Below are 21,330 nucleotides of genomic sequence, written 5' to 3'. Positions count from 1 at the left end.
CCCTCCCTTTAACTTATCTAATTTCAGAAGGAAGATGTAGCAATTAGCCCATGGTTTTTTTCTTTTCATTTCTAACCATCTTATTATGTAAAGTCGGTGCTAGCAAGAACTTCTATTGACACCTTTTTTTTTTCTAATTCTTTCTGTCTCCCCTCTCCTTGAACGTCATCGCACCTATGAGAAAAATGGTAATTAAGATAACAGTGGAAAGCACCAACACTGGGTCTTCAGACTGTTCAGTAGTTTACTATCAGTAATTGACTTTTCACTGCAGGACAGTATTATAACTTTAATTGTGATTTTTCAACCATGGCATATAATGCAGCTCTTCATAGATATATTAATGGATGTTTGCTGCTCCATTACTGATTCCTGTATATTTATATTGTCAGCCTTAGTAACAACTAAGACTTCCAGCATGCACTGTACTTCAGAAAAAATCCCACAATTATAACATCAAATATTTTCTCAGTTAATGAAAGGTCTGCTTTTTATGTCAAGCTACTGAGGCCACAGTTTTCACAAAACATCTCCAAAAACACAGGAAAAAAAAAAACAAACAATGGGATTTATTTATTCCAACTGAAGTGAATGAGCTAAAAAAAAATCTGACATTTGGTAGATCCTACCACTGTGTTATGCAAAAAAACCCCTTTAATTATTTATAATTGGGCCCAGATGTCAAGGTTAAGTTCCTCATATAATTAACTAATACACTTTAAAAGAATGTCCAGTTAAATAACAAGAGCATTTGTAATGTGCATTCATCAAAAATAGTTTCATGCTAAGGTAACAAGCTGGAACAAATGGGAATTACAGCAGTATAAAACTTTAAAAAAGCTGTGGTTAATCAGGTGTTGGTCCCTATGGCAGGTAACTATATTATTTGCATAAATGGAGGCATGGGTATTCCAAATCATGGCTCAAGAAAAGAGGTGAGGCCACTGGAGGAAGAAAGCTGGAATTCACCGCCAAAGCTATCATTTATCCCTAAACATAGCTATAACCAATTAAGACAATAAAAGACTACATGTTTCTATGGCTGCTGCAATGCTTTTCTGTTTGTAACACCATTACATCAGGCTCAGCCACAAGCATTTCAATGTAAAGAAAAAAGGATAAAAATGGGGAGGAGGCAGAAGCAAAAGGAGGAAAGAATGAGGAAAGTCAGCAACAGAAAAATACATCAGTATTGCAATTCTACCAACCCAAAAAGTTTCCCTGAACATTAATTACTGTTCGCAGCATTACTCACCGACATCAGGATCAGTGGCTTGGACTCTTGTTAATAGAGCTTTAGTGGCTGTATTCTCATAGACACAAGCAGTGTAGTGATCAGATGAAAACACTGGTGGATTATCATTAACATCTTCTAAAACAAGATGGATTTCTGATTGGCAAAACCTGCCACCACCATCTGTGGCTCGGGCAACCAAGTTGTACACAGGGATTTTCTCTCGGTCAAGAGGGGCCAAGGATTTCAGCTCACCTAAAATTGATTAAAAGCAGCAGCCATCATTACTACTATAGCAACATCACTAATTCTAGATACTGTGAATATCTCAAACCCATGTATTTCACAGGAATAGGAAAGAGGAAAAAAAAATCAACCTTGATTATTCCAATGAATGGATTAAAAACTCACAGCAGTATCACTTCTCACTCCTCTTTACCCAACAGTGAGCTGCCAATGAGTGAAGGGATGACAAGCCACTCACACTGGCCTTCAACAGCCTACAACTTCACCCATATAACATCACTGTGTTTTCCCAAGTCTGTCTTTTTGTTACGCTCAAGATTTAGAGACTCCCAGACACAGAAACATGTCCTAAATCTGATGACAGTAGCCATAATGAACTCTAAAGTTTTCTAATGCTACTGTTCAAAAATAACTTCAACATCCCCTCTCTTCTTTCTACCCCAGAAAGTAATCTCCAACCAGCTCTAAATTCCTGTAGATGCCTCTGGCATCTAGTTTGAATCAAACTTCTTATACAGAGATGGGTATCACAATAAACACTGACAGCCACAAAAAGCCAGCTTATTCAGCTGGTGAGAGCTTTACCCATGATCCATTTTCCACTGCATGGATAAACAACCACAAAACATCATCACATCAGCCAACAGCCACTGCTGGTCAGAGGGTAAGCTTTAGGTTATTTTTTTAAGGGTGTAATTTGCAGATAAATACAAAATTTGTCCTTGAAGAGGGCAATACTTCCCCTTCCACACACTGCATACATCTCCTCTTCCAACAGCAATGCTATGGCAATAGTGGGTGCTGCCTACTGCTAGTCATGTGGAGGAGGCACTGCATGCGGAAGGACTTAGTCTATCATTATGGAAACAAAATTCCTAAAAATAACAGAGGGGTGAGATTTTTATTCATGGCAAAATGATTTTATTTAGCTTCATAACAATCATAAAATCTAGCTCTTAGCAAAGATCAGTATCTTCTTCCAGACCAGCTGCCAAATGTACAAGACCTTGGTAGCATTCCACTGTGCCCACAAATTCATTATTGATTTCATTTTCTGCCCCAAATCTGTGTGTAACAGTAATATCTTTTTTACAAGGTATAAATATCAAGGTGGAAGAATGAAGTCTGAAGATGAAGGAGGACCATGCTGGCATCTTCCCCTCCTCTGTATCAAAAAGTCTCCAGGGCAGGCATATGGAGAACAGGGAGGTGATCTGAGACAACTTTACCAAGGGCAAGTCCTGCCTGACCAACCTAGCGGCCTTCTGTGATGGAGTGACTACATCAGTGGACAAGGGAAGAGCTACAGATGTCATCTATCCGGACTTCTGTAAGGCCTTTGAAAGGGTCCCCCACAACATCCTTCTCTCTAAATTGGAGAGACATGGATTTGATGGGTGGACTGTTTGGTGGAAGAGGAATTGGTTGGATGGTCACATCCAGAGGGTAGTGGTTAGTGGCTCAGTATCCAGGTGGAGATCAGTGACAAGTGGTGTCCCTCAGGGGCCCATACTGGGACCAGCACTGTTTAATGTCTTCATCAATGACACAGACTTGGGTTTGAGTGCACCCTCAGCAGGTTTACAAATGACACTAAGCTGAGTGGTGTGGATGACGTTCCTGAGGGATGGGATGGAATCTAGAAGAACCTGGACAAACTTGGGAGGTGGGCCCATATGAATGCCATGAGGTTCAACAAGGCCAAGTGCAAGGTCCTGCACCTGGGTCAGGGCAACACCTGGTATCAATACAGGCTGGGGGGTGAAGGGATGGAGAGCAGCCCTGCAGAGAAGGACTTTGGGGTGCTGGTGGATGAAAGGCTGGATGTGAGCCAGAAATGTGAAGCCTGTATCCTGGGCTTCATCAAAAGAAATGTGGCCAGCAGGTCCAGGGAGGTGATTCTGCCCCTCTGCTCCACTCTGGTGAGACCACACCTGGAGTACTGCATCCAGCTTTGAAGTCCTCAGTACAGGAAAGACATGGACCTGTTTGAGCAGGTCCAGGGAAGGGCCACAGGGATAATCAGAGGGATGCAACACCTCTCCCATGAAGACAGGCAGAGAGTTGGGGTTATCCAGCCTGGAGAAGAGAAGGCTCCAGGAAGACCTTATTGTGGCCTTGCAACACTTAAAGGGGGCTTATAAGAAAGACGTGGACAAATTTTTTAAACTGTTGAGATAGGACAAGGGGTGATGGTTTTGAACTAAAAGAGGGTAGATTCAGACTAGATAGGAAGCTATTTTTTACTTTGAGGGTGGTGAGACACTGGCACAGGTTGCCCAGAGAGATGATAGATACCCCATCCCTGTAAACACTCAAGTTCAGGTTGGACAGGGCTACGAGCAACCTGATCTATTTGAAGATGTCCCTGCTCTTGCAGGGACGTTGAACTAGATGACATTTAAATGTCCTTTCCAACCAAAACCATTCTATGATACAACTGTGGTCTAAGTTGAGGTCTGGCAAGGAAACAAAAGGGTGGGTATCAACTGTTCTTATTATAACATTCAGCCTGTCCAACAAACACATCCTTATTCCTCCCTCCAACCACTACCAGTTCAGAAGTGGTCATCCACACCTGCCATAACTGGAACAACTGGCTGATAAAGAAGTGTAACTGAACTCTAGTTAAGGAAACTAGTACCCACTGATGTCGAGGGATTAACAAGAGTATTCAGAAACATTCAGTTGTCATCTTACCATTTTCTGGATCTAAGAAAAATTTATTATTCCCAGCACCATAGAGAGAATAGCGAATTTCACCATTGGACCCAATGTCAGCATCTTTAGCACTGATTTTAAGAATGACTTTGTTTGATGGGATGTCTTCAGGAAACAGTGCTGTGTATGCAACCTAGAGACAAAAACAGAAATGTAAACTATTCTGTAACAGTATTTTACAGTCTTTGCACAATTCCTTACAAAATCTCTCTCTAGTGCCTCTTTCTATATAGGAAACATTTTTCCTTTATGCAACACATTCCTAGAAATTCCAATCATTGTTAAGCTTTGAGGTGTCACTGAAACAATGCCAAACTATGACTCTTAATAAGGCTCATCTTAAATGCAGCTTCATTTTTTATCTTCCATTCGTTTCACCAACACCCATGAAATGGAAGCTTTGACGTATGTGCTAACGAAAAGAACTGTTTTTATCAACTCATCCAGCAGTGTTTGAGGGAGATACAGGCTGATTTCCAAGTAGTGCTTGCAATGACAGTGTTCCACCAGTGATAATGTAGTGATAGGAATTAATCGAGTATATACATACATGCTCTCACACACACACATATATATATATAAAAGATTCTGTGAGCAGTACCATTAAGGAATCTTGTGTTTCATCATGTCTTTTCTTTCACACAGACCTTTCTATTGCAGTACTACCAGTTCCCCACACCGCCTTTCCACAGAGTAAGAGGCAGCTAGCGCCACGAAAGCTGCAAGGCAACGCTGCAGGCACTGGCTGTGCGGGAGGCGCAGCTCCCCGTGCTCCCTCACAATGCTTCGGTTTTCCTCAAGCCAGCTAGGGTCGCTGTGGACAAGGTTCCTCCACCAGCTTTACTAGAGCATCATCCTTCAATCTTGGCTTCACAGGACTATCGTCCTCCTCTCCCAGATGTCTCCAGATTCTCCAACTAAGACCTTAAGGCTGAAAATAGGCGTCGCCTGTGAATACCTGTAAATAGCAGCGACAGCCCTAGGGAAACCATCGCTTTCAACACAACAGTCAATTGCCATGGGTGTTGCTAACTCACCTGTTCACAAACTGGATTATTATCATTAACATCAGTGACGGTCACTTCCACGGCAGCTTGGGTTACAAAGAGGCCATCTGTGGCGGTGATGTTCAGATAATAAACGTCTTGCTCTTCCCGATCTAGAGGCCTTTTAACATAAACCTTCCACTCATTCTGAACCAGTCCCAGAGCAAACTTCCCTTTGGGATTCCCTCCTGCAATGAGACAAGCAAGACACAACAGGCTGGGGCATTCCTTCAGAGCTCCCACCTAGTTTAAACACACGGACACATCACGGAGGACCTGAACCAAGCAGCTGTCATTTGCTTTACAGTCATCGGTGCTTTCAAACTTGCAGACTCAGGAAATCTGTAATGAGATTACACTCCCTGTGTTTATTGCCCCCCGAACACCTTGTATGAAAGTGAACCAATAACTTTCAGTGGAAACAAAATCCATTTAACAGAGCTGAAGATGATCTCTTGTTTAGCTCCCCATAAGGGCAATCAAATTCAAACTGTGAACAATCAATAGGCCTCTCAGGCTGGTACAATTGTCTTTCCACTTAGTCTCAGGAGAGGATGTAATACACCGTAGCTCTTGTTACCAAGACAATTTCATTAGCTGTTGATTATGCAATCAAGGACTAGAAGTGGGTTCTATTAAGGAATTCTCTAATGAAATCTTTATCATACAGCTGTGCCATTCTTCTGCTCATTAAAATTCTAGTTTTAAAAAAAGTTTACATGACACAGGAAGACACACTAGTATTAAATAGTCCTAACAAGAGGTCATTTGAGGAGCAGTTGGAAGATAAGCAGTACAATTAGATCAAATGTATCCGAGAGCAAAAGCTGCTGAAAGAAGTGCAGGACGCGAAGCACAGCAGCTTTTTATCGTGCCATAACACTGACACTGAACCTTGGCAATGTTGCTCTTCCATATCATTAAACTGCCTGGTGAAAAAAAGCAGGTTGGAAGAGGGAAAGTTTTGGTCCTTGTCATCCTCAGGAAGGAAGGAAGGAAGGAAGGAAGGATGGACATGTCACATGCAGAAGGTTACAATAATCAAGCGGGCACAGTTGTTGCTAATGTGCCAACAGTTATTTACTCCTTCATCTGAAATGGTATAGATCCCTGCCTCCCCCATGAAGAAACCACCATCCATCACCTTTCTCTGAGCTCGATCTTACCCCCCCTGCCAGACCAGAAAGTAAAATCTTTTAAACCACTCTTGTGGCTTAGCCCCAGCAGGCAGCTGAGCTCCACACAGTCACTTGCTCAATCTCCCTCAGTGGGAAGGCAGAGAGAATCAGAAGGGTAAAAGTGTGGAAACTCATGTGTTGAGAGGAAGTCAGTTTACTGGGTAAAGCAAAAGCTGTGTGTGTAAGCAAAGCAAAGCAAAATAAGGAATTCGTGGCAGCTGTTCAGCCATTTCCATGAAAGCAGGGCTTCATCACCCATAAAAGTTACTTGCGAAGTAACTTGCCATCACTCCGAACATCCTCCCTTCCTCCTTCTTCCTCCACCTTTTACTGCCGAGCATGACTCACACAGTATGGGACATCCCTTTGGTCAGTTGGGTCAGCTGTCCCAACTGTGTCCCTTCCAAATTTCTTGTGCAGACCCAGCCTACTTGCTGGTGGGCTGGGGTGAGAAGCCAAAAAAGCCTTGTCTCTGTGTAAAAACTGCTTAGCAATACCTAAAACATCCCTGTGGTATCAATACTGTTTTGGTCACAAAACCAAAACATAGAACTGTATCAGCTGCTATGAAGAAAATTAATCCTACCCCAGCCTAAGCCAGTAAAGCCAACTACCAAATCTTCTATGCCCAGCATCTAACATAACCTCACTCTGTAAAGACATATCTGTGCATTTAGTAATTCAGGATAGAGCACTACAGTCACAGCAAACTCATGTGCTATAGAAACTGTGAGGACATAGAAAAAAGCATCACACTGCTCCACTGGCTGGACTTTAAATTCCAGCTAACCCACTAGTAGCTCTTTCCTCACCCATATAAGCTTTCCCCTGTGCTCTCCCATGCAGAAATGCAATCTGAGAACACTTTCTGTGTTTCTCATATATATAAGTGGTACAAAAATATTAAGGGAATGCTTATTCTTTCTTGTAACATGATCAAGAATGTCAAGCATGCCTAGTGCACTTTTGCTTACAACTTATTAAGGGTTCTGACATGTGTCATGGGATCTGCCCAAGCTCAATGGAAAGACTAGGCTCTGAGTAAATAAATATTTAGAAAAAAAAATAATCCAAGGCTGAATTTATTTAAGCTGGCTCTACTGTCAAGTGATTAGGTGTCACTATTGTTGCTTCTGGTGTCACAATTCTGTCAGTTCGCAGGGACTTTCTTAGCAAAAAAATCAAGGAAGAGAAGATCTGAACTTGAAACTGAGCTTAAAACCAAGCAAAAAAGTATAATGCACATTTCATACCTTCCTTTTACATCAAAGAGCAGAAAAGAGGTCACAGGCTATAATCTATGCCGCCTTCATTAGCTACCAATGACAAGATAGACTGGTTTCTATTTAATATGAAAACTAAGTCAATTGAGACAGACTGAGCAAATCCTTCTTGTTAAGCATCACCATTTGCACCAGATGTAACTCTGTCAAAAAAGCATGTTTTAATGAACAAGGTTTCCAGAAAATTAGTCAGGCATTATAAGTATAAAAGGCCCTGTAATCATACAGAGAGGAAAACTGATATATCAAACGTAGGTATTTTCTGCTGATAGAAAATCACCTTTTTCAATCACAAAACCAAGCAGATCAATTTTCTCACCGATTTCTACAACAGTCTGGAATAGTCATCAGAGGCCACAGCTAAACCTTGTTTAATCTGATGTGTGTTATAAACACCCATTTCTCCTAAAGAAGGTTACGCAGTATGTCGATGTGCACTACAGGGCAGATCCGGATACAAGCCAAGGCAATGAGAATCTGTCCATTGACTTGAGTCTTAATATGACTTCAGGGAGGGTAGACCCTTGCTGATTGACGTTAATTTCTCTCTATTCAGTTCAACACCAGCATAAAAAGCTTAACTCTCCTTTATAAAAGGCTGTAATCTTGTCATAGTGAGTTTAATGTAAACCATTAATAAAAATGGTCTTGAATATTCTTACTTAGTTTCATGATATTGATCAGTGCTTTCCTGCATATTAGTTCTTTTGTAAAAGGAAATTATTAACTGTCCTGACCAATTATAAAGCAATACACTCAAGGTACGGGTATCCCATTGCTAGGAAAAGAGGAAAGGTAGAATCTAATTAAAATCAGCTGGTGGCTTTTATGGCTGGCAGTAACACTAGCTTGGAGCAATTTTAAAACCACTGTTGCTTTGTTGGTGATGGAATGGTTTTTAAATCATACATAGGAATTTGGGAGGAATGTATATATATGTAAAAAAAAAGGTCCTTAGGATCCTCCTACCCCACTTTATTCCACCAGAAAAGGATCAATCTGAATGACCAAGTAACCTGTGCAATAAGCAGCAAACGTGTAACAGTTTATCTGCATGCCTTTTTCATTAGTGCTACCTTTCAGGTTTTTTGCTTCTCCAGACTGGCTATGTACTTTGTTGACAGAAGACAAAGGTGGAAGTTGTACTATAAAGTGTAACAGAAATAATGAGATGTAAACACTAAAATACTGTCAAGGAAATACTCTTAAAAAAGGAAAGCAAAAAATCCACACTGTGGCCCAGGGAACCATTTTCTAGTACTCACACATATGTCTTGACACAGATCTCATTCTGCAGTGATTAATTAACTTTTTCACTAATATATGTAAGCAGATTCAGTTTCCTAGGGGCGTTCTAATTAATTAGTTTTTCACTCTGAATAATGTAGCTTTTCTAAATGGAAGCCTCCTGACTACATGTATTAATGGGTTCTTTAAAATCTTTTGGCAGTTTTCTTATGTTCTACTTTGAACGTCACAACAGTGAAGTGCTAGCTACAAAAAACACTCCAGTAACTTTTTAGAGAGGCTTTGAGGCTAAAAGAATCAGCATTATCTTTTATCTTTTGTTACTTGAAGTTTAAATACTGCTCTCCCTCCCTCCCTAGTCAGCAAATAGTACAAAGCCAAATCAAGCTCAAGTTTTAAAGAAAGAAAACAGCCAGATACAAATGAAAAGCAGGGACACTGTGGTCCAAAATAAACAAATCCTGACACACACCATTACTAAAACACACACAGAGGGAATTGTAACGGCTAAAAGAGAACTGAAAACTGGAAGCCAGCAGTATCAGTTTTCACTGCAATGTCCCAACCCAGGAGGGGGAACTGAGTATTTACTAACTTACTTAGTTTCTCATTTACATTTATGCATTTATTTAAATACTTTCAATTTCCAATTAGAAATTTAAGCATTTGCATCACATAAAATCAATAGGTTTATCCTCCACTCCCAGTTTAAGATGTTGCACGTTTACTAAGCTGCTGAAATGATAAATCCAATCCTCTTAGCTTTACTATCATAAAATTGCAGACACTGTTCTTCAGCTTGCAGCACAAGTCCTCCTCAAACACTGAAACATCCATTTCTCCAGAACTCAAGGATCTTAAATACAAAATAAAACCAAACAAAAACCATCACTTTGCTCATACAGGGCAATCAACCCAGTAAAAACCTACTGCGTGTAATATCAGTTCATTCTTCCAAAACACAGTGTCCATCTTCCTCATATTCAGCAGAGCCAAAGCTTAAGGACTATTGTCTGTCCTTAGTTTTCCATGCCTGACGGAGCTTAATTAACATCACTGAGGAACACAAAACCCTTTATACCAAAGTCTTAGCAGCTCTTCTAGTGGTTTTTCCTTGTTTGCCACTGTTAAATCTCAGTAACATCTGTCTGGGTCTAGGCTGGCTAAACATCCTAGCTAAACACCATCACAGCCCTGGTTTTAGTCAAACTGCCTCAACTGATACAGGTGGCAACCTCAAACGAGCTTTCAAAACTACTGTGCTCCCTAAGTGCATTTGTGTCACCTGTGCTTCCTACTGATTTTCTATTAAGATGTATACCAGTGCTTTTGCTTTGTGAACATCTCCAGGTGCTATCAAACTACAAATGACAAAGGGTAAGTGTAAAATTTTTGTCCCCCACCATCAAATGCAGATGAAGGTAGATTTGAAAATGGCAACTACTTGCCAGTCATTACAGAAAGCAATCCTAAACTGAAGGATTTAAAGACAGAATATATATTTATCCACCAGAACATATCTACCCTTGTACAAAGTTGACCAGAAGACTGCAATAAGCATCTGTATTTCTCAAAAGAGTGCAAAGGACGCTTCAGTGATCACATCTGACCCAGAATGTTTATTTCTTTCAACTCCTAAATGATAATTTTTCCCACCTATCTTCAGTGTGCTACTCTTCTCCAGGTGCATTTGCACAACGCTGGTTTTGGTGGATCCACATGTCATTCTAATAATTTGTTTTCTTCTTTCTTTTTGTCAGCGTCCTGCTCTTCCTCAGAGTTTGTTTATTGTAAGCACAGGAGTTTCTATGGCTCAGAATGCCTACAGAAAGCCACAGCATTTGAATAATCATCTAGCTAATCTGATTCCATGAAATATTCAGCTGCAGTTCCTGAGCTCAACTTTTGAGGTAAAGTGTGAATAGACTATTTTGTGAGTTAAACTCTAATATGTTCTGACATTTTAATCAAAAGAACCTAATTTGTCCTTGTGCATTTCCCAAATTCAAAGGATATAATCAAAGACAGTAGAAGTTCTGAGCTTATACACTTTAATAATTGTACAGTAGGAATTAGAGAAAGTTTTGAGCTTTCACATCTAATATTTTCAGAAACTGAAGTACCAGCAAAATAGCTAACATTTTTTGAACTATGATAGAAATCAAGGTACTGAATGTTCTATAGTTTTTGGGTCATATGTGACAGTTATTATTCAAAAGTCCAGTTTTTGCTAAATTGACAGCACAGGGATGTGAAGAAAATATTATTATGTAACTAAAAGCATCATTAAATATAAAAGACTTCAGAACACAGAGAAAACCAGTACCTTCAGCTAATGAACACAGTACATGAACATATATTTGCTACAAACATGAAGGGTTTGCTTTTCTGTAGTGTCTCTAGAATAGAATCCCTAAACTCCTTCAAACACCACAAAACCTCTAGGATGAGGCACTACTTGCTTACTTTTAGGTATGGGGAACTGAGGCACTAGCAGCTAATGCACCTTGCCCAAGGCCTCCAAATCCTGTGCTTTATCCACAAGGCTATTTTTGCCCCTACTTCTACAACATACCACACTATAAAGACACAGTCTTTGCAAACCTTTAAACTGAATCCAGACTTTCAAAAAAATGGTCAGAATGAATTGTGGTTGCTTTGAAAATGAAATGACTTCTGATGTGTAACACAGGCGGTCTGTGGCTAACTGGAATATCACACCTCTCCTTATACACCATCCCATAGCCATTTCCAATCTGACAGCTAACAAAGGGGTAGGAGCCTTATCCTCCAGAGCAAAATATACAACCTGTTACTCTGTTAGCAAAGTCATTTTTGCCCATAGTCTGCTTCCTACATGCAGTCCTGTGTAATTCTAGCCCCAGCGAGAACAATGTGAATTTGTCCCAATAATCTGGTTATTACTAGATAATTAATACTAGCTCTTGGATTGTGAAGGCTGGGGGGAGCGGCAAAGTTGTTCCCTACAAAAATCTATTGGACAATGCAAGCTGTAGGCAGAAAAATAACTGCAACACCCTATCACTCATAACATACTCACACAAAAGCTAGTCTGAATCTAGGAGAAAAGAATGATAATAAATATAGCACAATAGGAAAGAGCAATGTTACCACATTCTGAAAAATATGTTAGCAATGTAATCGAAATTGCCTTATGCTGTATATAACAATGCATGGCAGCTAACCAGTGCTTCTAAGGGGATTACTATTTCCCTGGCCAGAAATCTGTGCTGATAAGAAATGGCATCTCCCCACTCCTTCCAACATAAAATTCATTCCTTTTTTTCTCCCCTGCCATAAATAGTGGCATTTCAAAATGAGTCCTGCATGCACTTTTCCATCTCAAAAATAAAAGTGCTTTTCCAAAAAAAATTTAAATGCTTAGATATAGAAGGATTTTCTCTTCTATGAGAATAAAACGTTCTTCTTCCCTTGGTTGAAACATTAAGTCATGATGGTTTCCAAGCTGACACATCAGTTATGATGGGTTGATGGGGCACACTATATTGCTCTGCAGCAAATCATAAAGCATTAATCTTGGAAATTAGAAAAGGAATAACGCAGACAGACAGACAGACAGACAGACACACATACTCCCTTTCTCTTTTCTCACCTTTGCTAGCTGCTGGAAATTCTGTCCAAAAAAAAAAAAAAATAAAAAAAATGCAATTTTCTGATTCACAGTGGTAATTTAGCTGAAATCCTGCTAAACATTCACCTAAACCTGGAAACATGCACAGTTCTTCAGTAAATTTGATTTTGGGAGAAAATCATGCAAGCTGTTTCTTACCTGTAATATGGTAGCTAACCTGCCGGTTGACATCAGACGTGTCTTCATCCCAGGTGCTAAGAACAGCCACAACCTCCCCTGGAGGGTCACTCTCCTTCACCGACCCTCTGTACACCTCATGCTCAAATATGGGTGCGTTATCATTTATATCTGTCACAGTAACTGAGACCAAGGTGGTTGATGACAAGGATAAAGCTTCACCCAGATCCGAGGCCACCACTGCAAAGGTGAAAGCAGGATCCTTTTCATGGTCCAGATCCTTCAGCGTGCTGATCCAGCCACTGTTGCTATCAATAGTGAATGCTTCTGTGATCTTCTCCAGTTCTGATTCCACTGCAAGTGTATAAGTGACCTGCCCATTTGCACTTGAGTCTGCATCAATTGCTTTAACTTGCATAAGTTTCGTTCCTATAGGCATCCCTTCCATTATTATAGCATCATAGCTAGCTGTTTCAAACATGGGCTTGTTGTCATTTACATCCAATACCTTAACCTCCACATCCACAGTCAACACAATGTCTACTTTGTCTAACTGGATGGTGGCCGCAACTTTGAAGTGGAAAGCGGGATTTGTCTCGTGATCGAGTCTCTTATCCAGTTTTATGAGCCCTGTGTCCTGCTCTATGATGAAAACCCCATCTTTGTTATTTTCAGTCAGCTCGCCATTAACTGTGCTATACAAAGCACCCTGATTAGGCAAAACATGCAGAATGTCAATGGTGCCACCTATGAGGGTGTCTTCTGCTATAGTAAAAGAATACTGAGGTTGAGAAAAGGAAGGCAAAATAGTTTCTGGGGGTAAAACATGGATGTAGACAGGAATGAGGGAATGCTTTACAGGAATGCCACCATCAACTGCTTTGACAAAGAATGACAGAACTGTGTTTTTCAGCTGGTTAAAGCTACCCTTGGTGACCATCCATCCATTGTCTGGATCTATTTCAAGGAGATCGGCTACTGAAACGGAGGCTTCACTATACAAAGAATAGGTAATTCTGGAATTGGCTCCATCATCTGGATCTACTGCTTGTACTTGGGTCACCAAGTAACCTTTCCCAACATCTGCTTTGACACTTGCTCTGTATTCAACCGTCATAAATTGAGGAGCGTTGTCATTCTCATCCACTACTATCACCCTCACAGTGCAAAACGTAGTCCTGCCACCTCCATCAAGGGCTCTCAAAAATATACCGATATCACTTTCCAGTGGGTTCTCCCGGTCTAACCTCTCAGTTGTCAGAATCTGCCCATTGCTATCAATCAAAAATCGGTCCTTGGCGAAGTCATTTATTATCGAGTAGCTTATATGGCCATATACACCTGAATCCCCATCTGTTGCCTTCACATGGATTACCTTAGTTCCAGGAGCAGCATTTTCTCTAACCTCTGCCACATAAACACTCTGTGAAAACACAGGGCTGTAGAGGTTGGCCCCGAGGATCTGTATGTGCACCTGAGCTGTGCTGGTGAACAGCCCGTCTGACACAGAGACATTCAGGCTGTACATGGGCTCCATTCTCTGTTTGCGATGATTGGAAAGGGTGATAATACCACTCTTGCTGTCCATAATAAAGCTGGTCCGATCATTTCCTGATAGGATGCTGTACTCCAGCCTGTCAAAATCAGAGCTGTCAGCATCAGAGGCTTGGACGCAAGTCACAAAATGACCCCGCGGTGCCAGTTCGCTCACATACGATTCATATATTAACTGGTTAAAAACTGGAGGGTTGTCATTCATATCTGTTATTGAAATACTAACAAGAACCTCGCTGCTTAATGGTGGGAACCCATTATCAGTTGCTCTGACTTTCAAGGTGCACTGCTGTATGAGCTCATGATCCAGCATCCGGGCTGTCAGAATTAGGCCGCTGGTGCTGTCTATGTGGAAATAGTCCGTGCTGTTAAAGGTGTCCTGGACTATCTGATACTGCACAATCTTGTTATTGTCAGAGTCGGCATCAATCGCAACAACCTGCAGTACAGGAGTTCCAATCAAAGATGCTTCAGACAAAGTGGCATTATAAGCCGACTGATCAAAAATTGGAGGATTATCATTAACATCATTAATGATCAAGTCCACAGTGACCTCAGCTCGAGCGCCAGTGAGGGCATCACTGGCTCGTACCATCAGCTTGAAAACAGAATTTATTTCATAGTCCAGTGGGCTAACGACACTCAGAACTCCAGTATCAAAGTCGATATTAAACTGGTTGTAGGGATCTCCATCGACAATGATATAAATGATACCCTGGCCTTCTGGACTAGTTGCGTTTATGCTTAAAATTGGCGTGTGCATTTCTACATCTTCGTTCACAGAAGCTGTATAGAAGGGCTTGTCAAATACAGGCATCGCTTTGTTAACAATAGTAATGGGGAGCTCTACTGAAGCAGACAATGATGGGTTACCCCCATCTTTTGCAAGAATGACAACCAAATACTCTATATTCGACAGATCAGAATTGAAGGCTTCTTTTAAAGTGACGCTACCGGATCCTCTATCAATTTCAAAATGTCCATAATCTTCCTTCAAAAGATATGACACCTCACCATTTTCACCCTTATCTTTATCAATAGCCGTCACTCGATATATCAGGGTGCCAGGCTCAGCATCAACTTGCACAGCGGCATAGTATGGAAGCCCTACAAACACTGGAGCATTGTCATTTATGTCCTCAATGTAAACCCTCACCACCACTCGAGCAACACGAAGATGATCTAGTTCACGGCTTGCTTCTACCACCAACTCATACAGCTCTTGCTCCTCTCGGTCAAAGGGGATGCCAGTTGTCTGAATGACTCCTGAGGTGGATTTGATCTTAAATTTGTTGCCTGGGTTTAATATACTGTATTTCAAAGGCTCATTGAGGCGGTTACCAACAGCATTCACCACAGCAATCTTTGTGATATTGGTACTATTTTCTGAGATAGAAGTGGAATAAAAATTTTGTGTGAAATGGAGCCCACTATCCATGGCTTCTTTTACCATTATTGTCACCATAGCAGTGCTATAAAATTTCCCATCAGATACTCTTACTATTAGCATATAATGGTCTTTGGAGAGGCTATTGTTTTTAATAGTGAGTACCCCTGTGCTTGAATCAATTAAAAAATGGTCCAAATTGCCTTCAATTAGACTATATGTTAGTTCAGGAGGGATCTCTGAATCTGGGTCTGTAGCCTTGACTTTGAGAACCTCAACACCAACATATGTGGGCAGGAGCAAGACGGTCTCAAATACGGCCTGGCTGAAGACTGGTGGGTTGTCATTGACATCAGTTACCTCAATGGTCACTTCAACTGGGCTCTCTGCTGTGAGCTGGGGATTCCCACTGTCTCTAACATGCACATGGAAGTGGAAGTGGGCTATTGTTTCATGATCTAAATTTGCAATTGTTCTGATTGCACCTGTGCTGGAATCTACTGTGAAATACTTTTTTGCAGTAGATTCAACAATCTGGTAGACAAGCAAAGCATTCTGGTTGCTGTCAGCGTCAGTGGCACGTATCACAAGAGGACTGTTATTGGCACTCCGGACTATGCTGTTTACAGGAGCCGCTTCGCTTATGCTGCCCGAGTACTGAGAGAAGAGAAAAACTGGTGGGTTATCATTTTCATCAACAATCTGAATGTTCACAGTGGCATTTGATGCCATGCCTGCCATATTTGTTGCCTGTACAATGAGATGATAGGAGGAAGCACGTTCATAATCAAGGGCCTTCTGACTGGTGATCACTCCAGAATATGGGTTTATAGTGAAGACTCCATCCATGTTTCCATCTTTAACCTCATAAACTAACGTGGACTGACTGATGGCAGAAAGAGAGATGACAGAAGTACCGATATCCACATTTTCATTAACCTCTGCTTGGTACTCTTTGAGAGTGAATTTAGGGTGGGAGTTGTCTGCCATCGTCACAGATATCCGCACAATTGCTGTTGCAGACAGAGGCGGAGAACCTTGATCAGTCACTTTGACTGACAAAACAAACTGTCCCATTGTGGTTAAGTCTGGCTCCTTCAGTAATGTAACGATCCCTAAAACTGGTTCAATCTTGAATGTGTTTCCCGTATTTCCTAAAACACAAATATTGGAAGAAAATTAGAAATTAAATACAGCACACTTAATGATAATTTAAATCAGGAACAATTAGCTGTAATTTTTTCAAAGGATTTATTGAAAAAATCCACCCCAACATAATAGAATTGTAAAAGCCCTTCCAGTCTTCCTTTCTGAAAATCAGGAAACTCAGTAGATGGAATAGGTGTTCAAACTTTCAGAAATTCAGGTGCTGTTAACTACATCTTGATTTTGAGTATCAACATCTGAGCAAGTGCTGCATGTACATTACTCCTACTGAAGCAGGAAAAAGCATACCTAAATTATGGGAATTAGTCAAATACATGTACACCTAAGGCAAAGAAACTAGATCAGAGGCTAACAAGCTAATTACATGACAAATGGATAACAACTCAGGCTCTTAATTGAAGGGGATATTAAGCAACCGTAGAGAAGATTACAGTAGTTCAAGACTCAAAGAACTCAATATAAGAAGGTTAAAGTGGCATTTCGAAAAATAAAACAGAATAAATAGCATAGAAAAAGAGATTCAAGTACCTTGTGGCACAAAGGTTTATCATGTGGTCTCTGAGGAGGACAAATTTAGACGAATGAGAGCTAGCAGAAAATGTCATTAAATTTCTATTATAACATGAAAATGGGCATATCGCTGACTGCATAAAGGTAAAAAAAGTGAGTTTGGATCAAGGACCTTCTTTGGGGCCTTTTTTTTTTTTTAGTCTTTTTGCCAACCTCTTCTTTAACAAGACAGATTCAAAACTTTTGATACGTATCCTTACCTGTAATTAGAGTTCACCTCTATTATGTAATCTGTATTTTGCTGGCTCGTTGAGTGCCTGCTTAAAGTATAGGATGCTGCATTTATATATGGCATGCATAAGCACACAGACTCTTTTTCTGAGTTTGATTCCAAATTCAAACAGCACATACTGAGTTACATTGATTCCAATCATTATAACATGTTCCTGCTATTGTAATTTACACTTTAAAATCTAGAACTGCTTTCAATCTACAGTCAAGCATCCATCCATAACCTGGAGAGAAATATGTCTCAGGTCACTGTTGAAAAACAAGAGTTTTTCTTTTAATGGTGATTGTTATAGGTGCTGTGTACAGAGCAGTAAATGTGAAAATTGTAGCTGGGATACTACATAGAATGAAGTGAGTTAATGTGAACTATTTTTAAGATGTAATTCACTATCGGTTGTAAATTCTGGATCCTGGAGGCTAATTTAAGCTACATACTACTGCATGTAGTTCAGTACTGGTACTGGCTTTCTATTTATACCCGTCCTTTCAGATCAGTAAAGTTTACTCCACTAGCTAAAACAAAAATTGTGCTATTCACTGAGGAGCTGAGATTCTGCCAGAGCTACAAATTCTCATAAAGATCACAGTATCTGTCACATTTGCAGACACTACAAATGCTGCTGCAGTTACTTTGTCAGTGTTTGCTAATGCAAATAATTTTTAGCCACTGCCTCATGTAAGGCTGGAGCTGGTTCTTCTCCTTTAGGAGTTTCTTATAAAATTACACAAAAGCTACTCTCTTTGTGCTCTCTTCACATGTAAAGTGATGAAAGTAAATCCCCTAAATGAAAGGGCTGTGTACAATCTGAAAGCTGCACTTAAAATCAGCATCCTCAGCTGCAGATTTTATGGATCATATAAACTACAGCAGCAGCGGACTGAATTTTGATGCATCTGGGATTGGAACATCTGTGGATAATGAAACTGGGGGAGTGTGTGGCTTACAGTAAATGGAAGTCTGAAGTCTGATACTGCAGGGAGAGCTCATGACGAAACAGGCTGTAGTGGAAGAGAGTTTCTAGAAAAGAGAAAAACATGCAGACTAAAAAGGACCATCTAATAGCTAAAGCATTCTTTCCAACCATATTTTTCTGTCTGCATCATCTATGGTTCTATGACCAGTGTATAGCAGCCATACTCCTAGCATGTCAGGTTGTTTTTCACGTTGTGGTGGCACCTATAGGTGACTGGAAAGCTAGGAACAGTCTTGGAAAACATTGTCCCAGGAACCTGATCTGGTCAGCTCAGAGCGTGTTCTGTAAGGCACAGTATTGTCCTGCCTTATGTATGTGCCCACATGTAATAGTTCCCCTGATCTAAATAAAAGGCCACTGGAGAATACCGAGAAAGAACTGGTATGACCAAATGCGGTGCATAAAGGAAATACTTGTTTTGTAGTGCTAAGATCTTTGTAGGATCACAAAGGTCTAAGTTCAACAGTTTTAGATGCAAAAGACGTCACCTCCTGGTTTGCTTAAGGGACTCCACTTCCACAAAGCACACAGAGTAGTGACAGAAAAAAGTTCCTTGGGTCTTCTCTAAGCTTCAGGTTATATTGGCTTAGTTTAAGGTATGAGCTTGAACTATATGAAGTTAAATCAGTACGAGAAGGTGTAGATATTCTCATTTCATTACCTATTTCTTGTCATTTAGCCTGTTGCTAATTGATTTAAGCCATTCTAGCTAACAACAAGTCTTTATAATAATATGGAGATAAATAATGATTCTGTAGGATCAGAGCCTAATGCTGGGAAAGGCTTATGATCTGATTAATATGGGGACAATCTGCAGTATATCAGACTTCTTTTTAGGGCAATATAGGTTTCAAGTTTTAATATTATTACAACAGAAAGATTCATACTACTGAGAAGAAAAAAAAAAGAAAAAAAGCAGGAATGAAACATCAGAAAATCAAAAGGTTACAAATTTCTACTTCCTTTTTTTTCCAGGCACGCCTCCTGTATATATGTTAATAGTTTATCTCAGAGATAATTCCTAATTTCAGATCCATATGAGCCAGAGAAAGTTACATTCACTTGCATGTGTGGCAGACATAATGTAAATTTCTCGTGACCATGCTGTTGCTCCAGCAGAGGAATGCTTTCCCTGGTACAGATTATGTGGTGAATGTAAATATCCAGAGTTCCAACTGCAAAACCAATTTTAATCTGGTACCACCATGCTCTCCCTTAGTTTCAAGAGACCTTGTGCCATTAAAATGCTATGGCTCTGCTGACAGAAGTTTTTAGCATAGCCTTGGTGTTAGTCTCCATGCTCCTCTGATCCGAGTATTGGCCAAGATGCCAGGACATACCAGCTGTTGCGGCATTTGCTTCCGGAGGATTCACTGTGTGCTAGACTGAAGCCAGCAACCTGAAAACAAGTCGCTGGCTGTCGCTTTCAAGAAGCATCTTCTGTAAGGGTTTTGAACCAATGACTTAAGAGGTAAAAGGCTCTGTAACCATCTAGGGAATGTGAATAAGATTCTGTTCTGACAGGTTTTGGCTAGAGTAGCTTAAAAATAAAAACCAACCAACAGGAAGGTGTCTCCTTTGCCCACTCTACAGGGGAAAGTAGACCAAAGAAGCTGACTTGTGTGTCAAGACAGGCCACCATCACAGCACTGCTCTGTGGACAGCATGAATAATGATGCTACATTTTCAGCCTCTGTCCTAACCTGCTTCAATAGTGTAGACAAGCTCTGCGTTTTCTCCTTTGTCTTTGTCCAAAGCTGTGACCTGCAAGACTGCTGATCCAACTGCTGCTGATTCAAACACTGAGGCTTCATACAACGGGCTGGTAAAGTATGGACTGTGGTCATTTGAGTCTTCCACATTTATGATGACTCTGGCCAGGTTTCTTCTGTAAGGGAATTCTTGATCGCGGACCTATAGAACAAGTGCATAATACACATCTTCATATCCATCTAGTAAAAGCTCGTAAATGTTACTCATCTGAGTGCTAATAATGCTTTCAGTTCTATTTAATACAAAGTAATAAAAAAAGATCCATTTGTCCCAAAGAACATTCTAAAATACATGCACATGTGAGACAGCAGATTGTAAAGTTAAAGACACTTAGAAAAGCCTAGTGACTTCTTTTTCACTTGTGAAAGAACGCAGAGCAACTAATGATCATGATGTGATTTTTTTTAAAGGGCAACCACATGACATCTTAAATTCAGTTTTAGGCTTACAATAAATACTTTGTTTTTAATACATGCTAAATGGTCATGCCTTTGCCTGGCCTTCCCTTGTTTTATAGCACAGAGGCAAATAAACCTTGCCCATTGTTCCTTCTTTCAAAAAGCTTCAAACAATTTTACCCACTATGATCAGTCATGTGTCAGTCCAGTGGTTGTAGCTGCCAATGGACTTTTTCATCATTATACATGTACATACCTTTTTGAAGATGATGATACCAATAGTAAACAGAGTAGGAATTACTTTAAGAAATGTTGAGCACTCCCAACAGTTTTATCACACCTCTCTAAACCCCATGCAAAATATCTCAGCACTGCTACACCGATAATCCTGCCAACACGATCCCAAATAGCTTGGTTCCTCTTCAAATAGAGCTAAAAACCCTATTGTATCAAGTAGATATCAAAATCAGGCACCAGGAAATGGACCTGTGTCAGCCATGTCTCTCTGTGATCCAGTTTATATTAATTTC

At 40.4% G+C, this 21,330-nt stretch overlaps 1 protein-coding gene across 6 annotated transcripts in view; it reads right to left on the bottom strand.

Annotated features, from left to right (window-relative positions):
* The window catches only part of FAT3 (FAT atypical cadherin 3), a 419,023-nt gene that overhangs the window by 66,840 nt on the left and 330,853 nt on the right, over positions 1-21,330 (bottom strand). For all 6 annotated transcript variants that reach the window (XM_056328389.1, XM_056328383.1, XM_056328385.1 and 3 more), the window contains 5 exons: positions 20,333-20,543; positions 12,768-16,841; positions 5,239-5,435; positions 4,181-4,334; positions 1,256-1,489 (listed from right to left, as the gene is read on the bottom strand). In XM_056328389.1, the coding sequence (XP_056184364.1) occupies positions 1,256-1,489; positions 4,181-4,334; positions 5,239-5,435; positions 12,768-16,841; positions 20,333-20,543 (4,870 nt within the window). The remainder of the gene's footprint in view (positions 1-1,255; positions 1,490-4,180; positions 4,335-5,238; positions 5,436-12,767; positions 16,842-20,332; positions 20,544-21,330) is intronic.

Source organism: Falco biarmicus, chromosome 2 (genome assembly GCF_023638135.1).
Source record: "Falco biarmicus isolate bFalBia1 chromosome 2, bFalBia1.pri, whole genome shotgun sequence".
Classification (NCBI taxonomy): Eukaryota; Metazoa; Chordata; class Aves; order Falconiformes; family Falconidae; genus Falco; species Falco biarmicus.
Note: the sequence above shows the minus strand (reverse complement) of the source record. Positions and strands in the feature narration are given on the sequence as shown.